Source organism: Seriola lalandi, unplaced genomic scaffold (genome assembly GCF_002814215.2).
Source record: "Seriola lalandi dorsalis isolate HSWRI2012SDOR001 ecotype SW California unplaced genomic scaffold, Sedor1 jcf7180002054546, whole genome shotgun sequence".
NCBI classification, from domain to species: Eukaryota; Metazoa; Chordata; class Actinopteri; order Carangiformes; family Carangidae; genus Seriola; species Seriola lalandi.
Genome location: NW_019525099.1, coordinates 95,793 through 118,573, shown reverse-complemented (window position 1 = coordinate 118,573; position 22,781 = coordinate 95,793). Strand labels below are relative to the sequence as shown.

The window sequence follows — 22,781 nt, the reverse complement described above, 5'->3', positions numbered from 1 at the left end:
TCAGTGTCATGCTCACAGAAACATGAGCAAGTTTGACTGTTGCATTACCTATGGTTCATCAACTTTAATCCCAATAATCCTCATGCTCTATTTATAGGAACGTAACTAACTAAATACTGAATATATATAAGTACTGTACTTAAGGATTGTTTTGAGCTACAGCTTCACTACATGTCACAGGGAAACACTGCACTCTCTATACTAATATGATATATAAAACAGTACAGTGTTAGAGATTTAACCCATGGTTTCCAGCATTTTTGGCAACAAATAGTCAACATGTAGTTGGGGTTATTGATCATGTTTCAGATGTATGAGTAAAATAATTGGTTTAGGCTAAAGATGTGAAAATATTTCATAAAAAAGCAAAAATTAGATAAAAAGTCCAAAAAGTGAATATAAATCTGTATATAAATAATAGCATAAATATATATAATAATATTTAGTTTATCTCAAAGGGGCCTTTTTCTGTGGAACAAGTACCTTTTTTTATATTTTAAGTACACTTTGGTGATATGTACTTTTCTTGAGTGGGACTTTAAATGAAGGACTTTTGCTGGTAATTACCAGTGTTACATGTACAGTGTCGTATTGGTATTTTGGCTTTACAGTGGCATTGTCATTTTCTTTCTAATTGGCTTTGTCTTTGTTTTTCCCAGGAGCTAAAAACAACCACTCACATATAACACATTTGCACAATGTCTAATTACGGAGCACCTGTAATCTACCTGAAACAGGTTAAAGATTTAACTTTCCCCCCAGGTCTCCATGGACACGGCGTGTTGCCTAGTGACACAGCCAATGTGGGAGCTGTAGCTGTTGCCACTATTTTAAAGGCAGCTGCTAAATGTAAAAATTACTTCTATTAGTATAATTATATTAAAAGTAAGTCCTTTTTGGTAGTGATGTCTAGAAATGTCTGCAGGAATTTATATTAATTCTTTTCACTAAGTTTTCATCAGAAGTTTTCTTCTCATACTATGACAGTGAATAAAGAAGACATGTTATTTTGTGGATACTTTTCATGTGACATATATATATACATATACATATATATATATATAAAAACATGAATGTCTGTACCAATTTTTGTGCCAATCGATCCGGTAGTTGTCAAGATACTTCACTGAAAGCCAAAAAATGTGAAGCTGCTGGCGGCAGTAGAAGAAAAACTGGTGGCTCATCAAAATCATTATATCTGTGAGAAACATGAATATCTGTCAACAGTTTCGTGGCAGTCCACCCAGTAACTGTTGAGATATTAGTCTGGACCAAAGAGATGGACTGACCGTTCAACCAACCTCAGAGCAACGCTGTCAGAATGGGAAAGAAAAATCACGCTGCACCATAACTGTATAATGTTAGATCTTTACTGACCCTAAACTGCCGCTCTTTTGCAGGCTTGATGTTGACCTCTCTCCACGTTTTCATGCCCTTTTCCACCTGGTCCAAGTAGTAGCCACGTACAGGATCTCCCCCATTATAGGTGGGGGCCCTCCAGCCCAGCACCATCTCTGATCCGGTGCACAGCAGCAGGGCGATGGCAGAGGGAGCAGAGGGAACACCTGGAAGAACCAGAGGGAATAAAAAAAAAAAAAGAAACAACATAAATCATACGTGAGAGAGGAGAGAATCTCAGCAGGCACACATTCTTGCTAAATAGACTGAGAATTTTTTTTAATTTAATTTTTATTTAATCAAGCAGTCTCATTTAGATTAAGGTCTATTTCCAAGCGAGACCTGAGAACAAGAGATGATCACAAGAACACAAAACAGAGGCAACACAACTACACACAACATGAAACAAGGAAAAAAGTAACAGTACAGTAACAAGAACCATAAAAAACATCAGATAATAAGATTTTAAAATCTAAAAAGGGAAGTGTAAGGCTCTAATTTGAGGGCAGTTTGCTGTTCTTTCCAATTTAAACAGTGCTGAGGCCACAAAGGTTGACTTCACAATAGTTTTACAGTTGGAAAAAGACTGAAGTCCTTTTATTTTATACAAGGAGCCTAGTTTGATTTTTAATTCTTGAATCAATAGTTGAATATGAAGATAGCCTACTGCAAAGCCAAATGCAGCATCTGCATGACGCAGCAAGAGTTATATGAATGCCATTTGAATTAGTATTAATGGCGGGGTGATCAGTGGTGGCGCCGGAGTGATAGCTGGAAGGCATCAAAGGCAGATTGAAGCCGAGTCAGGGCCTGAGCTGGGGTGAAGTCTGGGGCATATAAAATCATATCATCAACAAAAAAATGAACATTGACGTATTAATTAGGAACAATTATGTTATTTATATGTAATGTTAACAGCAACTGGTAACTGGGCTTCACTGAGTATCGTAAACGACAATAGCCTGATCTATAAGGTAGGAGTGAAAGCACATATGGGTGGCTTCATTCTAGACCTACAGAATGTAGTTTGTGTAGAAGGGTAGTAGGTAGTAAGTTGAGATATCTCCACCTTTGTGCAAGGGTATACTAATAAGGCAATTTTCCACAAAACTGGAATCAAACCTTGTTCAGAAGGTTAGGTTAAAGATATGAGCTAAATGTGGACAGATCAGTGGGGCACTTTGATGAAGAAGATAAATGTCAAGATTATCTGTACCAGTGTTTTGTATGCTTTTAACGTAAGCAGAGCTTTGTAAACATCTGCACTGTTTAACCAACTAAAAGGAAATTTGCAGTCAGATGAAGCTGAGGCACCTGGGACTCTCTCTACTGGACAGATATGGTAATTGTCTACAGTTGGATCTGCAGAAATATTAAATAAAAGACAGGAGGAGAAGAAACTGTGATTAAAAGCTTCAACCATGAATGACCCGTCACTAGACTAGATTGTTGTTTGATTTTAGGTGCTAATAACCCTCTTTACAACTTAAGTCTAAAATTGCTAATTCATAACTCTTTACATATATTAAGCATTCTGTAAACAAAAGAATCATTCAGCTCACATTCTGTTTGATAAAAATATATTCCTCACAAAGAACTGGACTTGCCAGCTAATGGCAGAGCGACAGAATAGATATGAGAATATTCTGGCAGTGAGTGGCAACCGAGAAGAGTCATCACTGTACGGTAGTGCACGCTGCAGAGAGAGAGCATTATAGGAAAACACAACACAGGAAGTAAGAAGGTTGAATGTGCACTCATTGCCTGAGTGATGAGAAAACATATGGAGACTGACATGTGAAAGAAACACAGTCTCAGTTTGAATATGATACCAGCAGCACTATGAAGTGTTGTGATACTGCATTAGAAGCTTGTCTTGCCCACACACACTTTTCTTCTTTGTCCGACTTCAGTAAAACTTTGTTTTCCCCAAGAAATGATTTTTTGTTTCTTGTAAAGCTGGAAACATGAAGGACACACAATGACGAGTTTCCGTAAGGTGCCAGGTAAATGCTTAGACCTTCTTCACTTTGGAGAGCACGCATGCTTTCTGAGAGAGGGCTCCTGAGGCTAAAGAAAACTATAAACATGAATATGTCTGCTTGAGAAGTTTACTTTACAATTCAGTTAACACTGATAGTTCAGAATTTGAAGGTATTCGGTGCAAAATGGTTAAATATCTTCAGCTCAGGTTCAAAGAATAAATAATTTTTACAAAACCGCTAACAAAAAACTCACCATTGAAATACTGTTTAAAATTAATTACTCTTTTAAAATTTTACCTCTGCAAGAGCAGCCGTGTGTTGCTCAGTGTGAAAGAGCATCAAATGATTAAATAGTTTCAGATACTTGGGTTGTGTCCTGAAAGAAAATTAAATTTAATGTCCACTACTCTCTGTATTAGCTGGCAGCTGCACTTACAAATGGCGGATTTGACGAGGATGGGGACTGACTCCTCTGAATAGCTGCTGTTTCCTGCTCGGCTCACAGACTTCACCCGAAACACATATTCTTTTCTAGTCTTGAGACCGTGCACAATAAACCTGAGGAGGAGAGACGAAGTTTAGGCAGAGTGAAAGTTCATATCTGAAAAACTTTTCCATGCAGAATGATAATCTATTGCAACCACTTTTTACCTGTTATTCAGACTATAGAGACTGAGCAAAGTACTAACGATTCTTCCTGCAGCCAACCAGAAACACGATAATAAACACATTAGAACACAAATGAATCTGTCACACTTACCTGGTTTTGGTAATAGGCTTGTTGTTAACAGTCTTCCAGTCTTGTTTGCCAGCTTCACTGTAGTACAGGTAGTATCCCAGAATATCATCTTTTTCTTTGGGCTCCTGCCACTGCAGCAGCACTGAGGTGTCTCTGTCTCTGATGGCCAGCACAGAGTGAGCAGGAGCTGGCACAGCTGGTGGGAATCACACGAAAACCATCAGCTAAAACTATGAAAGCTGAAATCCTCAAATGAAAATTGACCATCATATAGAATTCATTCAACTGTTGGACGCACACGAGGATACATATGCATGTGCATGTGTCACGTAATACACATTCCTACCCATGGTTTCACGTTATTACACTGATGGGCAGCTGATAGTAATTGTCACATCTTGTCAGTCAAGTCCCTTTTGTCTTCTTCCCTCATGTCTCATCGTGTTTTCCCGTTTTATTTTGAGACTCACCTCCTGTCTCATTCCAGGTCCCTGCACTTCCTACCCTCCTGTGCTTCCCTCCTGTGATCACTTGACCCAGCCCTAATGTGTTGCACCTGTGTGTCATTGTCTCCCTTGCCCCTGTGTATTTAGTTTCTTTACCCGCTGAGTGTTGAGTTCTGCTTTTGAGTCCGGTCTCTATGTTCAGCCGTCACAGTAATGTGCTAAGGATTACAGAAGTCAGAGCTGAAAATGTTTTATGAAGAAGTTTGTATTCGACATGTTTGTTAGACCTCAAGGTTACACGATGTGTTTTGGTGAGAAAGACTGAATGTAAACGTAACTGTCTGCCTGTTTACAAGAGTAAACAGGGTTAAAGGTCCTTATAAAAAAGCCTTAAATAACTGACAGGAGAGTTAAAATAATTAGAAAGTCAGTTTACAGAAAATTAATTGGCATATATTTTGATAATCGATTAATTGTTTCTGTTGTTTATAAAGTATGAGCATCTCATTTTTGATGGTTTGCTGCTCTTCTTTGTTTTGGGGTCAGGGTTATGTGACAAAACAATCACTGTAGAGATGTCATCTTGGGTCTGATCATAGAGACCAAACCATCATTGATTAGCCTAAAAATATATTCAGCAGATTGTTTTGTAAATCAAAATTGCAGTTAGTTGCAGTCCTAACTGACGAGCTCTGAAAAATAAAACATACTACAGGGATATTCATATCACTTAGAAACAATTTGAGGTCTAAGTGTCCAAATTATAATCCTTCTGAGAGACAGCTGATCAACAAACAACTATACAGTAGGCACAGTGCCGGAGGGAAATGCTGAACTAAGATGTAGCTCTTCAAAATCAAACTGACCTTTACAATAGGCCAAGTAATAAATGGGCAGGGGCACATGACATAGCACAGTCGGTCTCACCTTGTGGCTTTCCCAAGGAGATTGGCTCGCTCGGCTCGGAGGGGTCACTGACACCGTACTTGTTGATGGAGCGCACTCTGAAGCAGTACTGCTTGCCCTTGACCAGGTCAAACACCGGGAACCTCGGAGAGTTCACCACCATGTCCAGACTGGCCAGCTCCCAGCTGCTCTTCCCTGCCAGGGACTGATCCAAGCACAGGATTGGAAAAACACAAATATTATTTCAAAAGCACTATCAACCTCAAGGACATGTTCATTACTCAGTATCCTTCAAATATGCTAGAGGATTCAATCTGCGCAAGAGTGAGGGACTGCCAAGACTTCCAAATACGCTTTAAAAAGTCCCATAATTCATTCTAATTTTGTACCATCCCTTACTCTGTACTTAACTGGCGATTGTCAAGTTTTGGAGCAAACCACTTAACGTCCTGACAAGGGCAGACATAGAGGAATAAAGATTGGCAGTTTGGGGAGATAGGTAGAGAGACTCGAAGGCAGAAATATCAATAGATCCCCAGACTCAGAGAGACAGAAACACGAGCAGAGAGAGAGACAGAAGACAGATATGCCAGGATATAGTCAAAAAATGGAGACGCAGGTAAATTGTGGACAACCAGTGACTCATCTTTACACCTTTTCTTCATCTTTGTCAATTAGTTACTTTCAGCCAATGATATACATATACAGTAAAACTAATCTTCTCTATTTTATATTCTGAATTTATTTTTCCCCCACTATGTATTACCATTATTTCCTGCTGGAGCTCCCTGTTTGAGGAGGAAAACCTAACAATAGAGCGGGGCATGTCAAAGAGATCAGTGATTATAAAGTGCTCGCTCAAGGGCGAAAGGGATATTTGAATGTTCCCTTCATTATATAAGCGGAAGTGAAGCAGCAGACTTTAGTAATTTCAGATGCCTTTGACAGATTTGACAGTTTTATTACCTCGGTAAGTTATAAAAGTCCAATAAAAATCTATTTCCTGTGGCAGTTTTCTGATTATTGGAGCTAGAAGCTGTTGTGTGTCTGGGTTGATATTGGAGAGCGGAGGCCCTTTATTGTTGTAAAGAATAGGGCAGTCCCCTCACTTTAGTATGTTGGAAGAAAACTTTTGTTATTTCAGCATCATTCTGAACTTTGTATCTAGTCCTGAGGGAGAAAAAACAACCACACCCTTTTTATATTTTAGCTGTATTTTCCTTTACAGACATTACTTTGAATGCATAATTGAAATACTGCTACAAGCCAGAACATACTGTAGTTTTTACAAATTTTAAACCACAAAACCTTCAAATCTCAGATCCAGGTAGAATTAAATCTTCAGTTAGAAAGCTAAAAAAAAAAACAGAAAAATCTTATAAGTATTCAAGCCATAAAATCTAGCCCCTAACGCCTAAGTGCATGGCATGAAAGAGGAACATCAAGGTCTGTGTGCCTTTAATGAGTTCACAAATTCACAGTTAAACTGACAACACAGTGGTATAAGTGTGTGTGTGTGTGTGTATGTGTGCGTGTGTGTATGTGTGTTTTTCCTCCTGTCTCTTTAATTAGTACCATGGTCATGAGCCTGCTGTTAATTTGGCTCATGTTCCAGCATCGGACCGAACAAACCCAACAAGCGAGTGGAGGAACTGACGATGCAAGTACATTGATCCTTGTGTTAAGTGGAAGTGTATGTTTTACTAATTAGAGTGGCAGCTTGTGTTTGAATATATTTATGTCTGTGTCTGTGTGTGTTTGTGTGTGAGAGAGGGCTTTATCGTTATCTTATTGTATATAATATAGTAAATACTTTTTCATATCTCTTTGTAGGTATGTGTGTGATGGTGTAGAGCAGATTTTTGGAGTTTTTTTTTTTTTTTTGTTGCTGTAAAACAGACGCCCACTGCACCTACAAAACCACACTATGAGAGCTCAGAGAGAATGAACTGGAACAGTAAAGCTGCTGCTCGTAAAAGCAAAGATGTTAAAATGCTTAACAGAGCTAAAGGGAACTGCAAACTCAAGTGTGACAATTTGGTTTATCACCAAGAGCAACCCCTTTCACTTAGAAGTAGTTCTGCCAAAATATTGATTATAGATTATTCTTAGGGGCTTGGATTTGGAGAAAATACAAGTGAGAGTTGCATGTTTTAGCCTGTTAACTAAAAATCATGCATTGCTGCTGCCCATTTTCCAAAGCCACCATAAATTCTTTGACTAATTTCCCACTTTCAAGGCTGCCATTGTTCTCTGTTCATTATTTCAATATGGTCTGCAAATCAACGTGCACAGAGCTAAAACTTGCATGAGAGGGATAATCAATTAGTCTGTTCTATTTTTGGTCACAGTTATCTTGGTGATGTAATGCATTTGTGAGGAGGGAGTGTTTTAAGAAATGGCTGTGGAGGTTTATCTCAGTGATCCAGGTGGTCTGATGTCTGGAGAGACTTGAATTTAAAGCACTGGAGGTTTCATTTAAGACATTTTGCTGTTCAGGCTTTTTCAGTCCTGAAAACAAACCGAAGAAGCAACTGAAGACACAAGAGTTTAATGTCAAAACTCCAAGCCAGGGTCATGATAGTGGCCTTTTGGTTAGGACTTGTACAATATCTATAGCTACCTAGATGCTCACGTAAATGTGAAATGAAAAATGAAAAAAAGACTCCAATGCCCAAAAATACTTAAAATATCCAGCCCAGTGATTTGGATTCAGGTCTCTCCAGACATTATACAACCTAGATGACTGAGATGAACCTTCACAGACATGTCGCTGCACGATTTGTGCAAATAGAGACTGAATCTTCTAGGGAAATGTTTTAAGATAATAACTTAATCAGATTTATACAAGAAAGCACCAGGATCTGAGACAACAAATCACCAAAGTCCTCCTGAAATGTTTGCTTATTTCATCATATGCTGAGTTCAGATGTCTGAGTTTCCGTGAACGCAGCAGGAAAGAAGGTGCTTTCAAAACACCATTAGCATTCAACATTAATGTAAATTTGGACTACATGTGATGGATTACCTGTTCCAAGCCAGTTTCAAGTCTCTGCAAGTTAATTTCCCCTTGCGCTGCACTCCTTGCAGTATGTTGGAAAATAGTCAGCAGTAATGTGATTTGTAGCTTACGTCCTAAAACCTTGGGAACGGTCCTTTAGGATAAAACGGGTTAGGGTTGAGTTGATGGGCTTTGGGATAACTCTAGTCAACAAAGGTACTCAGAGTTATTGCAATATGAACATTTGTGTATGTGTGTGTAGATGTGTGGGAGGAAAGACTGACCCGCTCCACGTAGAAGGTGAGCGGCTCCCTGCCTCTGGGTTCAGGCTCAGTCCAGCTCAGCACCACGTAGGTGTCGCTCACCTCGCAGGCATGGACATTTGTGGGAGGGAACGGAGTTTTGACCTGACCTTCAGAGAAAAGAAGAGGAGGGAGAGGAGGAGGAGGAGGACCATGAAGACAGAAATTAGAACAAGGTCAGTGAGAATGAACGCAGAGACCAAAAAGTCTTGGCTGAGATATTGCTTTTGCTTCTCTTTGTCTTAAAATCTTGGCATCGGGAATTTTCATGCTATGTCTGCTGGATTTGAGTGGGAGAGAGTTACCTTACTGCCCTAATTTAACTTCCATTCCTAATACATATTATATATGGTGAAAAGGCACCACACATTCAGTGACACTCCAATTCAGTCCAGGACAATGGAAGTGTTCAGATTCAGTCTGAAGTCTAGTATTTTTGTGCCCCTCTTTCTCTCTGCAGGTTTTTCTCTCTGTCTGTATTCCCTGAAGAGTTTAGCAGAGCTGCAGCGTGGATCAGACAAGAACTCCAGAGCTGATCTGGTAAAACCTGCACGCCTGCGTGTTTGTGTGAGTGTAGTCTGTAAGTAGAGAAGCATTTTTCATTGTTGTGAAGAATCAAGTAACCTGAGAGTTATTCAAGGCCAGAACAGAAGAATAGTTTGCACATCTTTTTCATGAGACAGGCGCGTAGGAGAAGGATGAATGGATCTAAAGAAGCAAACAAAATCTCAGTCCGCACACTGTGTAACTCGCAATGATCCATTCATTTGTGACGTTTCAGTGCTAGACCTTCAGGCATGACAGGCAAGTGAGGACAGGACGCTGGAACATGATGTTGTTATGTTTTCCTGTGTGCTGACACAAAAAAAAAGCCTACTGGATGATTGTATTCGATCACCTAAAGTTGTGATTTATATTTTTATTTTGTGAAATACATTTATTTGCTCTCTTGCTGAGAGTTAGATGAGAGGATTGATACCACTATCATATCTGTGCGTTAAGTACGCTGCTGCAGCCAGGAAGCCATTAGCTTTGCTTGGCACAAAATAGATAGTTACAGCAAGGAACCTGCCACTAAAGCATAACTTGTCATTTTCACATTTCTGGTTTTGTATGGAATACATAAAGAAGACATAACATGTTCATTGGTGAGCTTTAGAGGTGCTGGTAGAGATTTTTTTTTTTTTTTGGACAGAGCCAGGGTAGCAGTTTCCATGTGTTTCCAGGGTATTTGTGCTAAGCTAGGCTAATCATCCGTCTGGCTCTGGCTCCATATTAACAGACAGACATGAGAGTGTCTGTCAGTAATAAGGTGAATAAGCATATTCCACAAGATGATGAACTATTCCTGTAATGCATCAAATATAACTAACACAGCCAATAAGTAATAACGACATTGTTTAAGTTTATTTTAATTTGTTGTATAAATGTTGGTTCCTTTAAATGTGACACTGTCTATAAACTGGGCTGTAATTCCTTCATTATTCCTCTGATGCTCATCTAAACACCTCCGATTACAGCTGATCCCTTTAACTTTAACCACATAGATGCTGATTAATTTCAAATCACGTGTCTTTGAAATACAGAGACAAAACAACAAAAACACGCATCTGTCACTTTACTTATATGTAACCTCTGGTATAGTAGTAATGTATGTATGCTTTCTCTTTCATCCTAAACCTAAACAAATGAACGTGCTACATTTCTTTTCTGGTTTCCTTTTCAAACACAGATCCCTGTTCCTTTATCGCTCTGTCTGTGAGATACATCGCCAAGGTTATCAAGCCTCTTCACATCCATTCACACTACCTCGGGCACATTATGTGCATTTACCAGGACACCACCAGGGACTGTCCGTTCTTTTCACTTCTGTAAATGGAACAAATGCTCATCGCCTCAGCAATACAATTACTGCAGCTCATAGTTAAATATAATATGAAGATGCATTAAGCCAAGAGCCTGAGGCAACCTACAGGCGAGGAGGCGGCACCCTGTGTGCCAGTAAAACACGGATGCTGTTTGACATCAGGGGTGACGATGATGTTCAAATGGCACGTTTTTATGACAAAATTATACACTGGAATAAAAATACAGCATTCTCACCTTCCAGTTCATCTTTTGTAATGGTGATGGTCCTCCCTCTATCCATTTTAATCACTGAGAAAGGAGGAGAGAGGGGGAGGTGAGGGATAAAAGAAGGAAGAGATACCAGGGTAATGAAGTTATATGAGAACCCATGATAACACTATTAGTGTTAATGTTAGAGGAGCAGCCACTGGTAAGACAGACACAAGCCAGGGACACACAAAGAGGTGAGAGAGAGCGACATGGAAGGGTGGAGAGCAGGCCGGAGGCAAGTCAGTCTTATGTCTGTCCTTCATCTGTGTTTAATGATCCACAACATCTGACCAGAGCCCATCTGTCCTCCCCTTTACACAGACAGACACACACACACACACACACACACACACACACACACACACACACACACACACACACACACACTCTCTCTAAGTTATCTACATTACATCTCAGTGGATCGTTCTCATCCCTCCACTGATTAAAGTATTTAACAAAACCCGTCGCCTTAAAAGTAATATTCTAAGTAACCAAGCGGTCCACTCCAGGATACAATTAAGAAGCTGTCGCAGTGACAACAGCAAAACCCTGAGATTTACAGCTACACATCTATACATCTGTTTTCTCTGGTAGAGCTGATTTCCTCGCAAGTGGAACATCAACACTGAGGCTGACGAGGTGAATTAACAGAAGAAATTAGTTGCTAATAAATTGTTGTTCCTGTTTGCAGAAGGAGATGAGTGGCAAATTAAAGAATATCTGACTGAACAAGTGCAGATGCCTCTGAGCAAGGGGTCACTGAATGGCTTGATGAGTTTGAAAATGATTTTAAAAAAATGGCCTGCAGGGGATTTTTTTTTGTTGCAATACCATGATTTGCCACTGGGGCTCATTAGCAGCAAGGCTGAGGAATCGCGATGTATCCATCTCTCTTAAGGCTGGGAACACACTGACTGTGTGGCGAGTGCGTGGCGGCTGTGTTTTCATTTTGGCGGCCATGTTAATGGATTAGAGTTAGATTAGACACAAGGCGTCACACTGCGGACGCACTGATGTGCATGCTTCCAAAGCAAAAATAGCCAGAGAAAAGATCTGTTGTTAGTCAAATTGACATCATACCAGCAACTTTACATATTATCGACACCGTTCACTATAGTTTCAATGTCTAGGTTGAATCTGAATATGACATGTAAATAAATCAGTGGTATACCTTTTAGTTCTGGCACAGGTCATGTTAAAAGAGGTCTCCAACATTTTAGCATTGCTCTAACATTGTTGGACTCACAATGGGAGTTAAAAAAAAAAAAGGATCAAAAAGGCCTCAAGCTGCTAGCCTTAAGCAGAGCTGAGGAGAGGGCAACAGAGGTCTGGCAAACTCACTTCTTTCAAACTCCATACCCACACAGTGTTACTTTCGATTGCAAACTTCAAACTGGTCTTCAGCTCCAACCAATGCTGCTTCAAGGATGTCACTTATTGCAACTTCCTGTGGAGCCGCAAAAGGCTTTGTACGACTCTTTTCACGAAGGCTACATGTGTGCAGTACTACTCAGTGGAGTTCCCCTTTAACACTTGCTTTTCACAAACGAACCAAGAGCTGTAAATATCATTTTGTACGGACTGACAGGTGACACAGACTGGACAGTGTGGGTGAATGTCATCCTGGATTATTAGCGATACATGGACACGCAGAATCTATTCATTATGAGCAATATAGACTGCAAGTGGATTTCAAATATCACAGGTGGAATCGAGAGGGAAAAGAGGCCTTTCAGTCTGGTTTTAAATGAGGAACTGATAGAAATACACAGAATTGAACATATGTTTAACTCTGCTTAATTCTGCTTCCCACGTTCTGATTGATCATGTTACCTTGGTTACCAGGTGATACTACATAAATGTATAGATTTCTTGAGAGTTCATGATCAGTATATAGATTTAACAGTGGTGTAGCTTTCTCACATATCTTCTATCACAAAATCCAGTAGTTGGTCTGTTTTGGTTTCACACAAACGAACTGAACTGAACCGCTTTTGTGTTTCTCTAGCTGTGCTTTTATATGAAAATTCGACTGTCAGTGTGTGTAATGTGTTACCCATGGTCCTGCTGTGTTCCAGGGGGTCTGCAGTGAGGACGGGCTCTGTGGCCTTGGACGGGCGTCCGGCTCCAGCCTTGTTAACAGCACGAACTCTGAACTGGTACAGAATGCCTTCCTTCAGCCCAAACACTGGGTAGTAGCACATTTTCTGAATATGCACATTGCAGCGCACCCACTCGCCCTGACCTAGGTCATATCTGAGAGAGAGTGAAAGAAAAAGGGAGATAAATCAATCCTGCAGATGCAACATTTATGCAATAAGAAAGAAAGAAAGAAAAGAAAGACATCTGAAGAGGTAAACCAAATGCATAATGTTCGAACCACTTTATGTGCAGTCTGCGGGGTGCAACATTATAAAACCAATTGTTAAACATTTAAGCCTGCGCAACAACACATCAAAGTCAGTAAATACCCCACCAAGGCCTATTATTGTGACCAGAGACCATCATGTGAAAATAATGGGCCTCCCAACACACTAGCAAACAGATTTTTAAAATAGACTACAAACTCAGATTATACAACATCAATAACAAACTGTTGCCACTTGCAGTAAACAAAGACAGAAAAGAGTGCAGTTTTCTAACCATAAGGGGTTGCTAGGGAACTGGGAGGTATGCTACATTTTTCTTTCCTCACCAAATAACCAATAACATTCAGTAGAGCTGTATCTTCTACACTGAATAAAGAGGATATGCAAGAGCACAAAAACGCACATAAAAACACAATTGAATACCATTTAACAAAAACACGCACACATGAAAACGCACACACTTATGCAGTAATGAACGTTGACACTTACAGAAATGCAGACATTCTTTATTCTGCTGTTTCCACACTTATCACAACACACACACACACACACACACACACACACACACACACACACACACACACACACACACACACACACAGGATGATCCAGATTGATTGGTGTTGGTGATAAATGCAGCACCTGTTCTCCTGTGGGAGTCTTTGACTCTGCTGTTAACATAGTGTTGAGGGCTGATAATTACCATGTGTACCATCCATCTCCTCTGAACTCTGCCAGAGGGATGTTACACCACTGCTGGTCGCCACAACCACCATCGTTATCTCCCCCAATCCAATTTCCGCGCCAGCAGCACACAGAGCTTCGGCACTGTAGTCTTAGTGTAGGTCTATTGTTGACTTGCAATACAGGAAATTGGTCTAATTCCAATGGAAAATAAGTCAATTAATCAATGTGATCTTAGTGTAACGGGAATAGGAATAGTAATAATCTAAACACATTAAATACTTATCCTATTCAGCCAACTGACCAGATGAAAAATAAATAATAAAAATCGAGGAATGAATCAAAGTAAAATGTATATTTTTGGATGGCTTGACAATGTATTTTATATATACAGTATATACAATTAATCAAGTGATAAAATGAATTATAATAAGGCTGAAATTAAGTCACTACATTTAAAAAAAAAAAAAAAAATCAATAAATTAATCAGATTAATTAAACAAAAATGCGAATCAATCTTTGGTTTATCTTCTCATTTGAGAGAATTTGCTGCTTTTCTTTGTCTAAAGTGATGGCAAAGTAAATATTAATGAGTTTTTGTACAGCTGATCAGACAAAATAAAACAGTTTTTGCCTTAGCATGGGATTTCAGACAGTTTGCATTTCTCATTCTACGCTGACATTTCATACATCAAATGATTGCTCAGTCAATCATGAAAATGATCTGCAGATTACTTGATCATGAAACTAATCATTAGTTGCTAATATTATTATTCTGTGTTAGATTTTTCTTCTGCCTTTTTTAAAAAACATTTTAAACTTAAATTTCTCTGCTGACCCAAACTCTAGTCAGACATTCTCCAGATGGTACAGATGCTGTTGTTGGTTGAAAGTCTTGCATTATTAAAAGACTGTGTTCTCAGTGAGCATATGAAATCATGAGAAGTGGATAAAATAGAGACATATTTTTTATCCTCAATCTCGATCGATCGATCATTAGTCTTAATTGACAGAAAAGTGAGGAGGAGAAGTTCTTCAAATACGTCTAAATTTCTGAGCAGCTACTAATCAGGACCTTGTGGTGAGAACGTTTTGTCAAGTACTGTTTCCAAGGTCAAGAATCAACCTTCAGACTCAGTTGCCATTTCGTTTCACCAGACTAATCCACACCTTTCCACATAATAACCCTCCACAGGTGAGGCTCCATCAGCACTAGGCGGCTGCCAGGTAAGGAAGACGTAGTCCTTGTTGACGTCAGATACCTGGACCGACAGAGGAGAGGCAGGACCTCCCACCACTGCAGCCGCTGCATCTGAGGACAGATGGGAGACAGTCTATTAGAGAGGAGAAGCCATTAACCCAAGGTAGAAATGAGGTGGAAAATTGATGAGGCGAGATGTAGAAACAAGACAGGATGATGGAGAGGTGTGATGAGGGAGTGAGTAATCTAACTCATGCAATCACAGATAGTTAAATAACAATATTTGGACCAGAGAGTGAAGGTGATGACAAGAGGAAGTAGAAAGAGCAACAGGTCACTGCACACTATTGGAGCTGAAATAATTAGTCAATTAATTAACCGGTTTACCTGCAGAAATTTATCTGCTAATATTTAATTTTTCATGCCTGCAGAGCTCCGCAGACACATTTCAAATGTTTGATGAGTCAAGGGGGAGTCATTCTGTGTTATATTTGCATGCTGAAAACAATGTACAAGATACTGCAGACCAGCATGATTGATGGTGTAATTTCCCCATATGAATCAGGATAGTTTGCTGACAGGAAATTAAAGTAGAGCCAAAATCTGCTGAATGCAAATTGTGTTTTGAGCAAAGGTTTCGGTCAAAATACAATTTATCCTGCTTGGAACAGCAAATGATGATTCTATCCTCAAAATCACAAGTACTTCTGTACACAAGGGTCTCAAGGTGACTCCTGAGCATTCGTCAGGTTTTTTCACACACAAAATGGATCATTTCAGAATTAAGCTCATCACTTAGAAGGCAAGCTGACAGGTTGTTTAGAGGGGATGTTTAGCATTTGAATAGTTTCTGATATGATCTGACAGATATTTACAAGAGTGACATAGTGTCCATGAGCAGATGTATAAAGTAAAGAACACCTGCTCCTAAAGCAACAGCTGTAGTAGTGGTGAAGTAATGCATCTGCAATATGTAGTAATGGTTGCAGCTGACATTTGTTTATCCATTTATTTATTTGGATCCCCATCAGATGTTACCAGTGCAATGTTTGCTAGACTAAACAAACTACATATAACTTTGTTAATAACTATGTTAATTTGGAAGCTTTAGAGGAGCTGGTAGGCAGATTGTGTTACCTTTTGACAGAGCCAGGCTAGCAGTTCCCCTCTGTCTTCAGTCTTTATGCTAAGCTAAGCTAGTAGGAGGCTTAATCTTCTAACATAACTCTCAGCAATGAAGTGGAAACGTATATTTTCCCTGGGCTTTCAATCATGTCACAGTTTTCATCAGAGGATAGAGTTTGCTCAGTTGCCATGTGACCTGAGAAGCTTCAGTTCTCATGACAACCTAGCAAACTCCTGCTGATGTAGACAATAAGATGCAGTTGAAAGCTCCAGAGAAAGTAGTAAATGAATCATGTTTTAAGAGCGTTTTGACAGACTAGGATTCTACTTCCAAGGTTCAAAACTGAACTAAATATACCAAACATTTTGCTGTGTTCACAATTAATAACAGTAGAAATTCAGTATGAAAAAAAAATCTTTATAATTATTCCCTTTTAAAAGCTAAATAAATAAAGGACCAAGTATTCACATCAAAAGCACTAATACATGAATTCTAATGTGTTCATAAAGTGTCAGAATAGGGATATCAATTTGAATAGAAACCTCACCTTTGACATAGACAAAAGCACTGTGTTCCTGGGTTGCATCCCAGGTCTTCAGCCGGGCGGTGTAAACACCTTCATGCTCCTTGTGTGCAGCCCTTAAAGTGATGGAGGCCTTATTGTTGACCGACTTAATTTCCACAGTGCTGGACTGGTGCAGCTGTATACCTGGAAAATGAAGAAAAGGGAAACCTACAACACCTATCTAAATTGCCCCCCAAAAAATCAGGCGCATTTGATTAATTTCTTATGGTACCTACCATCTCTGAACCAGCTGACATCCTGCTGGAAGGGCAGCAGAGCTGAGGTGAAGGTGCACTGCAGGGTGAGGCTGTCGCCCTCCTTCACCCATGTTGGAAGGAAGGAGGTGCCAAACTGGGCCTCCTCCTCAAGTTTCAAGGCTAGAGAGAGGCGGAGGAGGATGAAAACAAAGTTGGGAGGTAAGTGAGGATGAAAAAGGAAAAAGGTAGGGGAAAGATGAGAAATGATGTAGAATTAGAAGAAAGAAATATATTGTAAAAAGGAAATGACAAACAAAACGAAAACTGGTCGACTAAAAGTAAAAAGAAGAAAAATGAAAAGGAGAGATGCATCAATATACTGTACACATATTCACTTTCCTCACTGGTACAGGGCAGAGATAAAAATTGATTCTGAAAAGTCAGTCAAAACAAAAAACAATTCAAGATAGGAATAATTTTGGGTCGATGTTGCAGTAGAAAACTGAGCAAACCTCTTTTGGATCACTACAGAGGCAAGGAGCATGACAGGTAAAGAGGAGAGGGATCAGAAAGCAGAGGATGTGCAGGAGGTAAGTGGAAGGGAGGAAGCAGTATGCTGATTCCTGATTATAACAAAGGAGAGCTCATTCCATCATCATTTCCCAAGATCTGTCACCTAAACCAAAAAAAGTCTCTGATGTCTCTATGCCATTGAGGGCCTTTGGGCTATGACATCAGTTTCTCATTGTTCTCTGCAAGCTGGCAGTAACAAGCTCTTCCTTACTCAATAACTTTAGTGACAGGAGGTAAAACTGAACAAAGCAAACCATAGGAGCTTAATTAACTAAAAGAGACTATCTTATGCAGACTGACATATCCATAATAGACAAAGACCCTCTGCTTCACCCAAGAGCACACAGAGACAAAGGACAGTCAGGAGAGGCATTCCCTGGAGGAAATAACAGCGGACAGCAGAAAAGCTAAAGATGCTGATCTTATTTTTTTGAAAGTGAACAATTCCTGACGAGTTAGTCCTTCTGCTACTATTCTCTCACTTGTCAAAGCACTGAAGCAAATACAGTCTGAAAGTGACAGATCGGGTGCCAGGAGGTCTTGTCAAATCCCATTCTCAGGGATGAGTCTGAGAGACTGTGACATTTTTCCTATAATGATCTAGTTCTGCTTAGCAGGCCACTTTATCGCAGGAATGTGGCGTAGCTTTATTAAAACACACCACTTAGATCTTTGTTTCCCATCATTCAAACGCTCAAACTCTTGCTTCCCTCAGCGCAATTGTGATTGTGATAAATTCACCACGCTTGAAAATATGATATGCTCCATATAAGATCATCAGTTATCAGTTACATAAAAATAAGCACATCTTTACAGCGATGATGCTCTGATTCCATTACAAACTGATGAAGCTTCATTCAAAATGACTGACACTTTATTTCCGAGTGTGTGGAGTGTGTATTGGCTGGCGCCTACACAGCACTTCTGAAGAAGCAGCAGTGTAGTTGTAAAATACGGGTGTCCACTCAATTATGACTTCAAAGATCAAACCAACTAAATATAATGTAGAATAAAAAAGCAACCCAGGCATAAGAAAGTTTACTGTATATTCATCTGTCCTAATCAGATATATGTAATATGTTCTGCCGTTTATAATACACCTCTCTTTATAATGCAATGCGGCTCAACAGCACCACAAACTGCAGCCTCTAATTTGATTCGATTTTAATGTGACAATGAGATATGGCTTTGCAAAGGAATGCAATAGGGGAAGCAGAACAAGTGGTCAGGCAACCAGACTAACATTTAACATATCTCTAATTTAATCCAGTTATGTAATCCACTAATTTGGGTGTGAAAATCAACGTGACCACACCCAAAATATATGTGATTCACTGATTTATTTACAAAAACTGCAAGTTTGCATAGGTAGACAATTACAATTGTACATGTGTATCCAAGATGAACCAGAATGCATTGCAATAACGTTAGGAAATAGTTTAAAGGTTGATTTTACTTCCAAATACCAGTGCTGCAGGTTATATGGTTCAACAATGACTTTAAAATATTGTCTGATTAGAGCCTCTGCTTGCCCACATTTAGCAGTGAAGTTGGTGAGTAGATGTCATAATCAGAATCAATAACTGACAGGAATGGTATAGCTAAACTATAAAAATAAAACCCAAATTGTGAATACTCTCTCAAAAAATAAATACAATTGTCATTGTCATTTTATCTTTGATCTGTTTACATCACGTAGTGACCTCCAAAATGGATACGACCTTTAGGAAAATGATTCATATGACGTATTCATATATGTTAAGTTTTGATTGGGTTTGGGCTGAAATCTTTCCTGTGTTGCTAGTTTTAGTGAGCCAGACCAGTAGGGTTTTCATTAAGCAACTATTTGATAAAGATTAGCAAAGGATCTTGGTTTGGTTTAGTTTAAGTTAAGGAACAGTCACAGTCATGATTACAAGAAAAAAACACTTAGTTAAGTTGGCCTATTGTGTTCACTGTCAAAGGAAATCAGTGTTGACTGCTAACAGGAGATTGGACGTGAACAGCTGTTTCCCCTGTCACTCTCATGCTTTGCTCACCTATCCATCCACCCTGAGGATTTGGGCAAGGCGACAACATCACACTTCTCCCACCTTTGACTCTGACAGACAACAGTCATAATTCACATGGCCACTGGAGGTCCTTGTCAGGTTAACTTAAAGGTTGTTTTAGTGCATCTGAATGACCAAATGCTGTTTTTCTAATGAAAACTGTGCCTTCATTCTAAGATAAATAGCAGCATAGCTCCAGTAGAGCTATGAACAGCAGGCCTGATCAGATACTGAGCAAGTTCTGGATGAAAATGTCCTGCTCCTTACACGAGATGGAGGCTGATCTAAACCAAAGAATCCCACAGCCAATATGAGACGCATCACAGCTTGGACCAAACGCAATAAATCCCATGCTGTCGCTCGAATGACATATACGTGACTGTCATGTCTGCTCATTTGGAAGTATTTCTACCTCTATAATAACTATCCTCTGTCTTTGTCACAATCTGTCAATCTTGGACTTTTTTAACGCTTCCTGTTTTACTCTGAAATCTCTCACATGTTGTGTCTGTTGTTGTTTTGCTTCCTGCCCTTGTGTGTTTTGCTCTGCCTGTAAGTTTTGGACATGCTTTGTGGTTATTGAAGTTCCTTCCCTGCACCTTCCTGCCCTCATGTGTGTCTGCATTTGGGTCCAAAAATCACTGAACTGTCACAGTCTTACTTACATTCGTACATCCACGGACAACCACACAGAAATACAAACACAATCTCCTTATCTTTCCATCCCCATGTCTCAGTGTTGTGTCCCAGTCTTCAAAGCCACCCAGCCCACCCTCGTCTACTGGTGGAGGGAAGAACTTCAAAGGGTGGCAGAGGAAAATGAAAGGGGACACTTTTCATTAGGGCTTGGCGTGAAACTTACCGGGGGTCTGCCAGCACTCTGAACCAGCCACGGCTCCTTGATGCGCTGAATCGAAGAGCGACAGAGCACGACAGATTGGAGAAAGGCAGGGGGGGTCACAGATGGAGACAGAAACAGAGAATGATATTGTGAAACTGGAGGAGGAAGATATATATATACGTATATAGAGATAGAGATAGAGAGAGAGAGAGAGAGAGAGAGAGCAGACAAATCAAATCTAGTGATGTCACATTTATGCAAGTCACATCTAATACTCCCTTTAATCTATTTTTAACAACTGAAAAAGCCTGTGAAATATAGATGGCAAGGAGAAGCCTTGAAGTGTCTCATTAAAGCCCCGACCACCTAATTGATCGACAGTGTTAGGGAACTTTACTGCCTGGCACTGAACACTTTCAAGAAAGGGTGGGTCATTTAACAGGTGCAAAGAAAAAAAAAACCACAGTATTATTATGAATGTTTCTGCCAGAGCTGTAAGGCCATGATGCTCACTGTAGATGTTATTAGTCACCACTACACCCACTGTCCTCATTGTAATTCATTATGCATGAGTGCTGTAATGGGATCTGTTTTTCTGATCATTCTAGTCTGGTGTTGATTCGCATTCAAATATCACATTTAAATAGAAACAAGGATAATGGGGGTAGAAAACGACACCGTGCATGAGTGACAAAAACAGAAAATAGCATCCAAACTAGAAATCATCGCCTTTGGGCGTTTTTAAAAAAGAAAATATATCTGTCTTCAGCGATGACAAGATTGGAGGATATGTGATCTTATTTGGCCAAGACAGTGTCAGCACCCAGAGGGCATTAATGAATGTCTGAAAAGTTGAAATGCTCATTTAATAGCCAGACTGATACTGGATTTTTGAGGCCATTACCGATGTTGATATTTAAAAGTTAAAAAAAAGAGCGATAAAAATCTGACAAAATATTCAGCTGATATTCACATTTCAAACTTTAACACATACGATAATGTCAGACAGTTGAAAAATAAACTTGTCTGATGGACAAACTATCTATGGCCAAAACCACTTCTAAATTTATGTCAAACATATTTCCGTACTGCAATATCTCATTATTTATTGGTTGACATATACTGTAGGTTATGCTGACACCAATATAGTTGAGATAAGATAATTGCACAGTAATTTATTTTTCTAATGATTCATGTTTCATTTCATAAAAGCTAATTAATTCCTGTAATTTCAGCAACAGTATAAGTGACCAACCTCTGCTATAAAACCCCATGGGAGACCAAGCATTTAGCTTAGAATATGGTATAAAAATCCCTGGGACATGATTCAGCTTTATATGAGATCAGTTCTTGTGATAAATGGTAATACGGTTTACCAGGCCCTTTCTTGTTCCAGTAACCAGGGGCCTAGTAGTGAGGGGAATAGTGGAAGTGTCCCAGGGCTACACATGTGGACAGCCCTCAAAAGCTGGAACTTAACACATCTGTTTTTATCTGCAATTTTGAAATTTTACATTTGACACCAGTAGCATTATAGGTAAACTATTACTGTTGGCTGAATAAATAAGTTCAGACAGACTATTTCTTGTATCTAAAACAGACTTTAGAGCTATAGTCAGTTTGAGAGTGATAACGGGCTCTAATCTTGTGTTTTCAGTTCGAATACTGGACTTTTTTATATCCATATGAATATTGCATTTAGTTTTTTAAAGTTTTATAAAAGGTAAGCTACTATTTCTTTGTTGCAACAGACTGGGCAGACGTGTTAGTTCTGTAAAGCATGGTTCCAGTTAAGTTGTATTAGGTCAATCAGTTCTCCATTGTTGTTGAAGGATCACAGTGAAACGGCTTTCATGAACAAGCTTACAAATCAGGGACAAAAGGCGCTCCTTAGAGCTCCAGAGCTTGCCTGATTATCATCAAGTTTACTTCAGTATCAAAAGTATTCACTGATAGTTTTTTGTACATCCAATGGCACATAGCAACCTGGAACTGGCAGTAGGGAATTCAGCGTACTAACTCTTCCTAAATGTAAACAAATATATAGACGAAACAAAGGGGCTCAATTTGTGGCCCAAAATGTTTGTTAACTTGGTGAATCCATGGCAACATAATACTTCCTGTTTCTTGTCAAACGAAGACTTTTAGGAATTGAATCAATGATGCGCAGAAATCCCCGCGAGTAGGAATTAAAAATTGTGCTACCTTTATGACGACTCCGCTATTTTCTTTTTTTCTTTTTGTCAACCCAACCCAGTGGCAACGCTGTTAGGCCTACT

The 22,781-nt window shown here is 39.4% G+C and overlaps 1 protein-coding gene across 1 annotated transcript in view; it reads right to left on the bottom strand.

Moving 5' to 3' along the window:
- myom3 (myomesin 3) overlaps positions 1-22,781 on the bottom strand; it is a 57,616-nt gene that overhangs the window by 17,233 nt on the left and 17,602 nt on the right. Inside the window, exons 8-18 of the mRNA XM_023415260.2 lie at positions 20,524-20,568; positions 17,077-17,217; positions 16,823-16,984; positions 15,119-15,260; positions 12,952-13,151; positions 10,881-10,934; positions 8,760-8,887; positions 5,496-5,679; positions 4,144-4,318; positions 3,820-3,941; positions 1,378-1,565 (exon numbers count right to left, since the gene is read on the bottom strand). Coding sequence (XP_023271028.1) covers positions 1,378-1,565; positions 3,820-3,941; positions 4,144-4,318; positions 5,496-5,679; positions 8,760-8,887; positions 10,881-10,934; positions 12,952-13,151; positions 15,119-15,260; positions 16,823-16,984; positions 17,077-17,217; positions 20,524-20,568 — 1,541 coding nt within the window. The remainder of the gene's footprint in view (positions 1-1,377; positions 1,566-3,819; positions 3,942-4,143; positions 4,319-5,495; positions 5,680-8,759; positions 8,888-10,880; positions 10,935-12,951; positions 13,152-15,118; positions 15,261-16,822; positions 16,985-17,076; positions 17,218-20,523; positions 20,569-22,781) is intronic.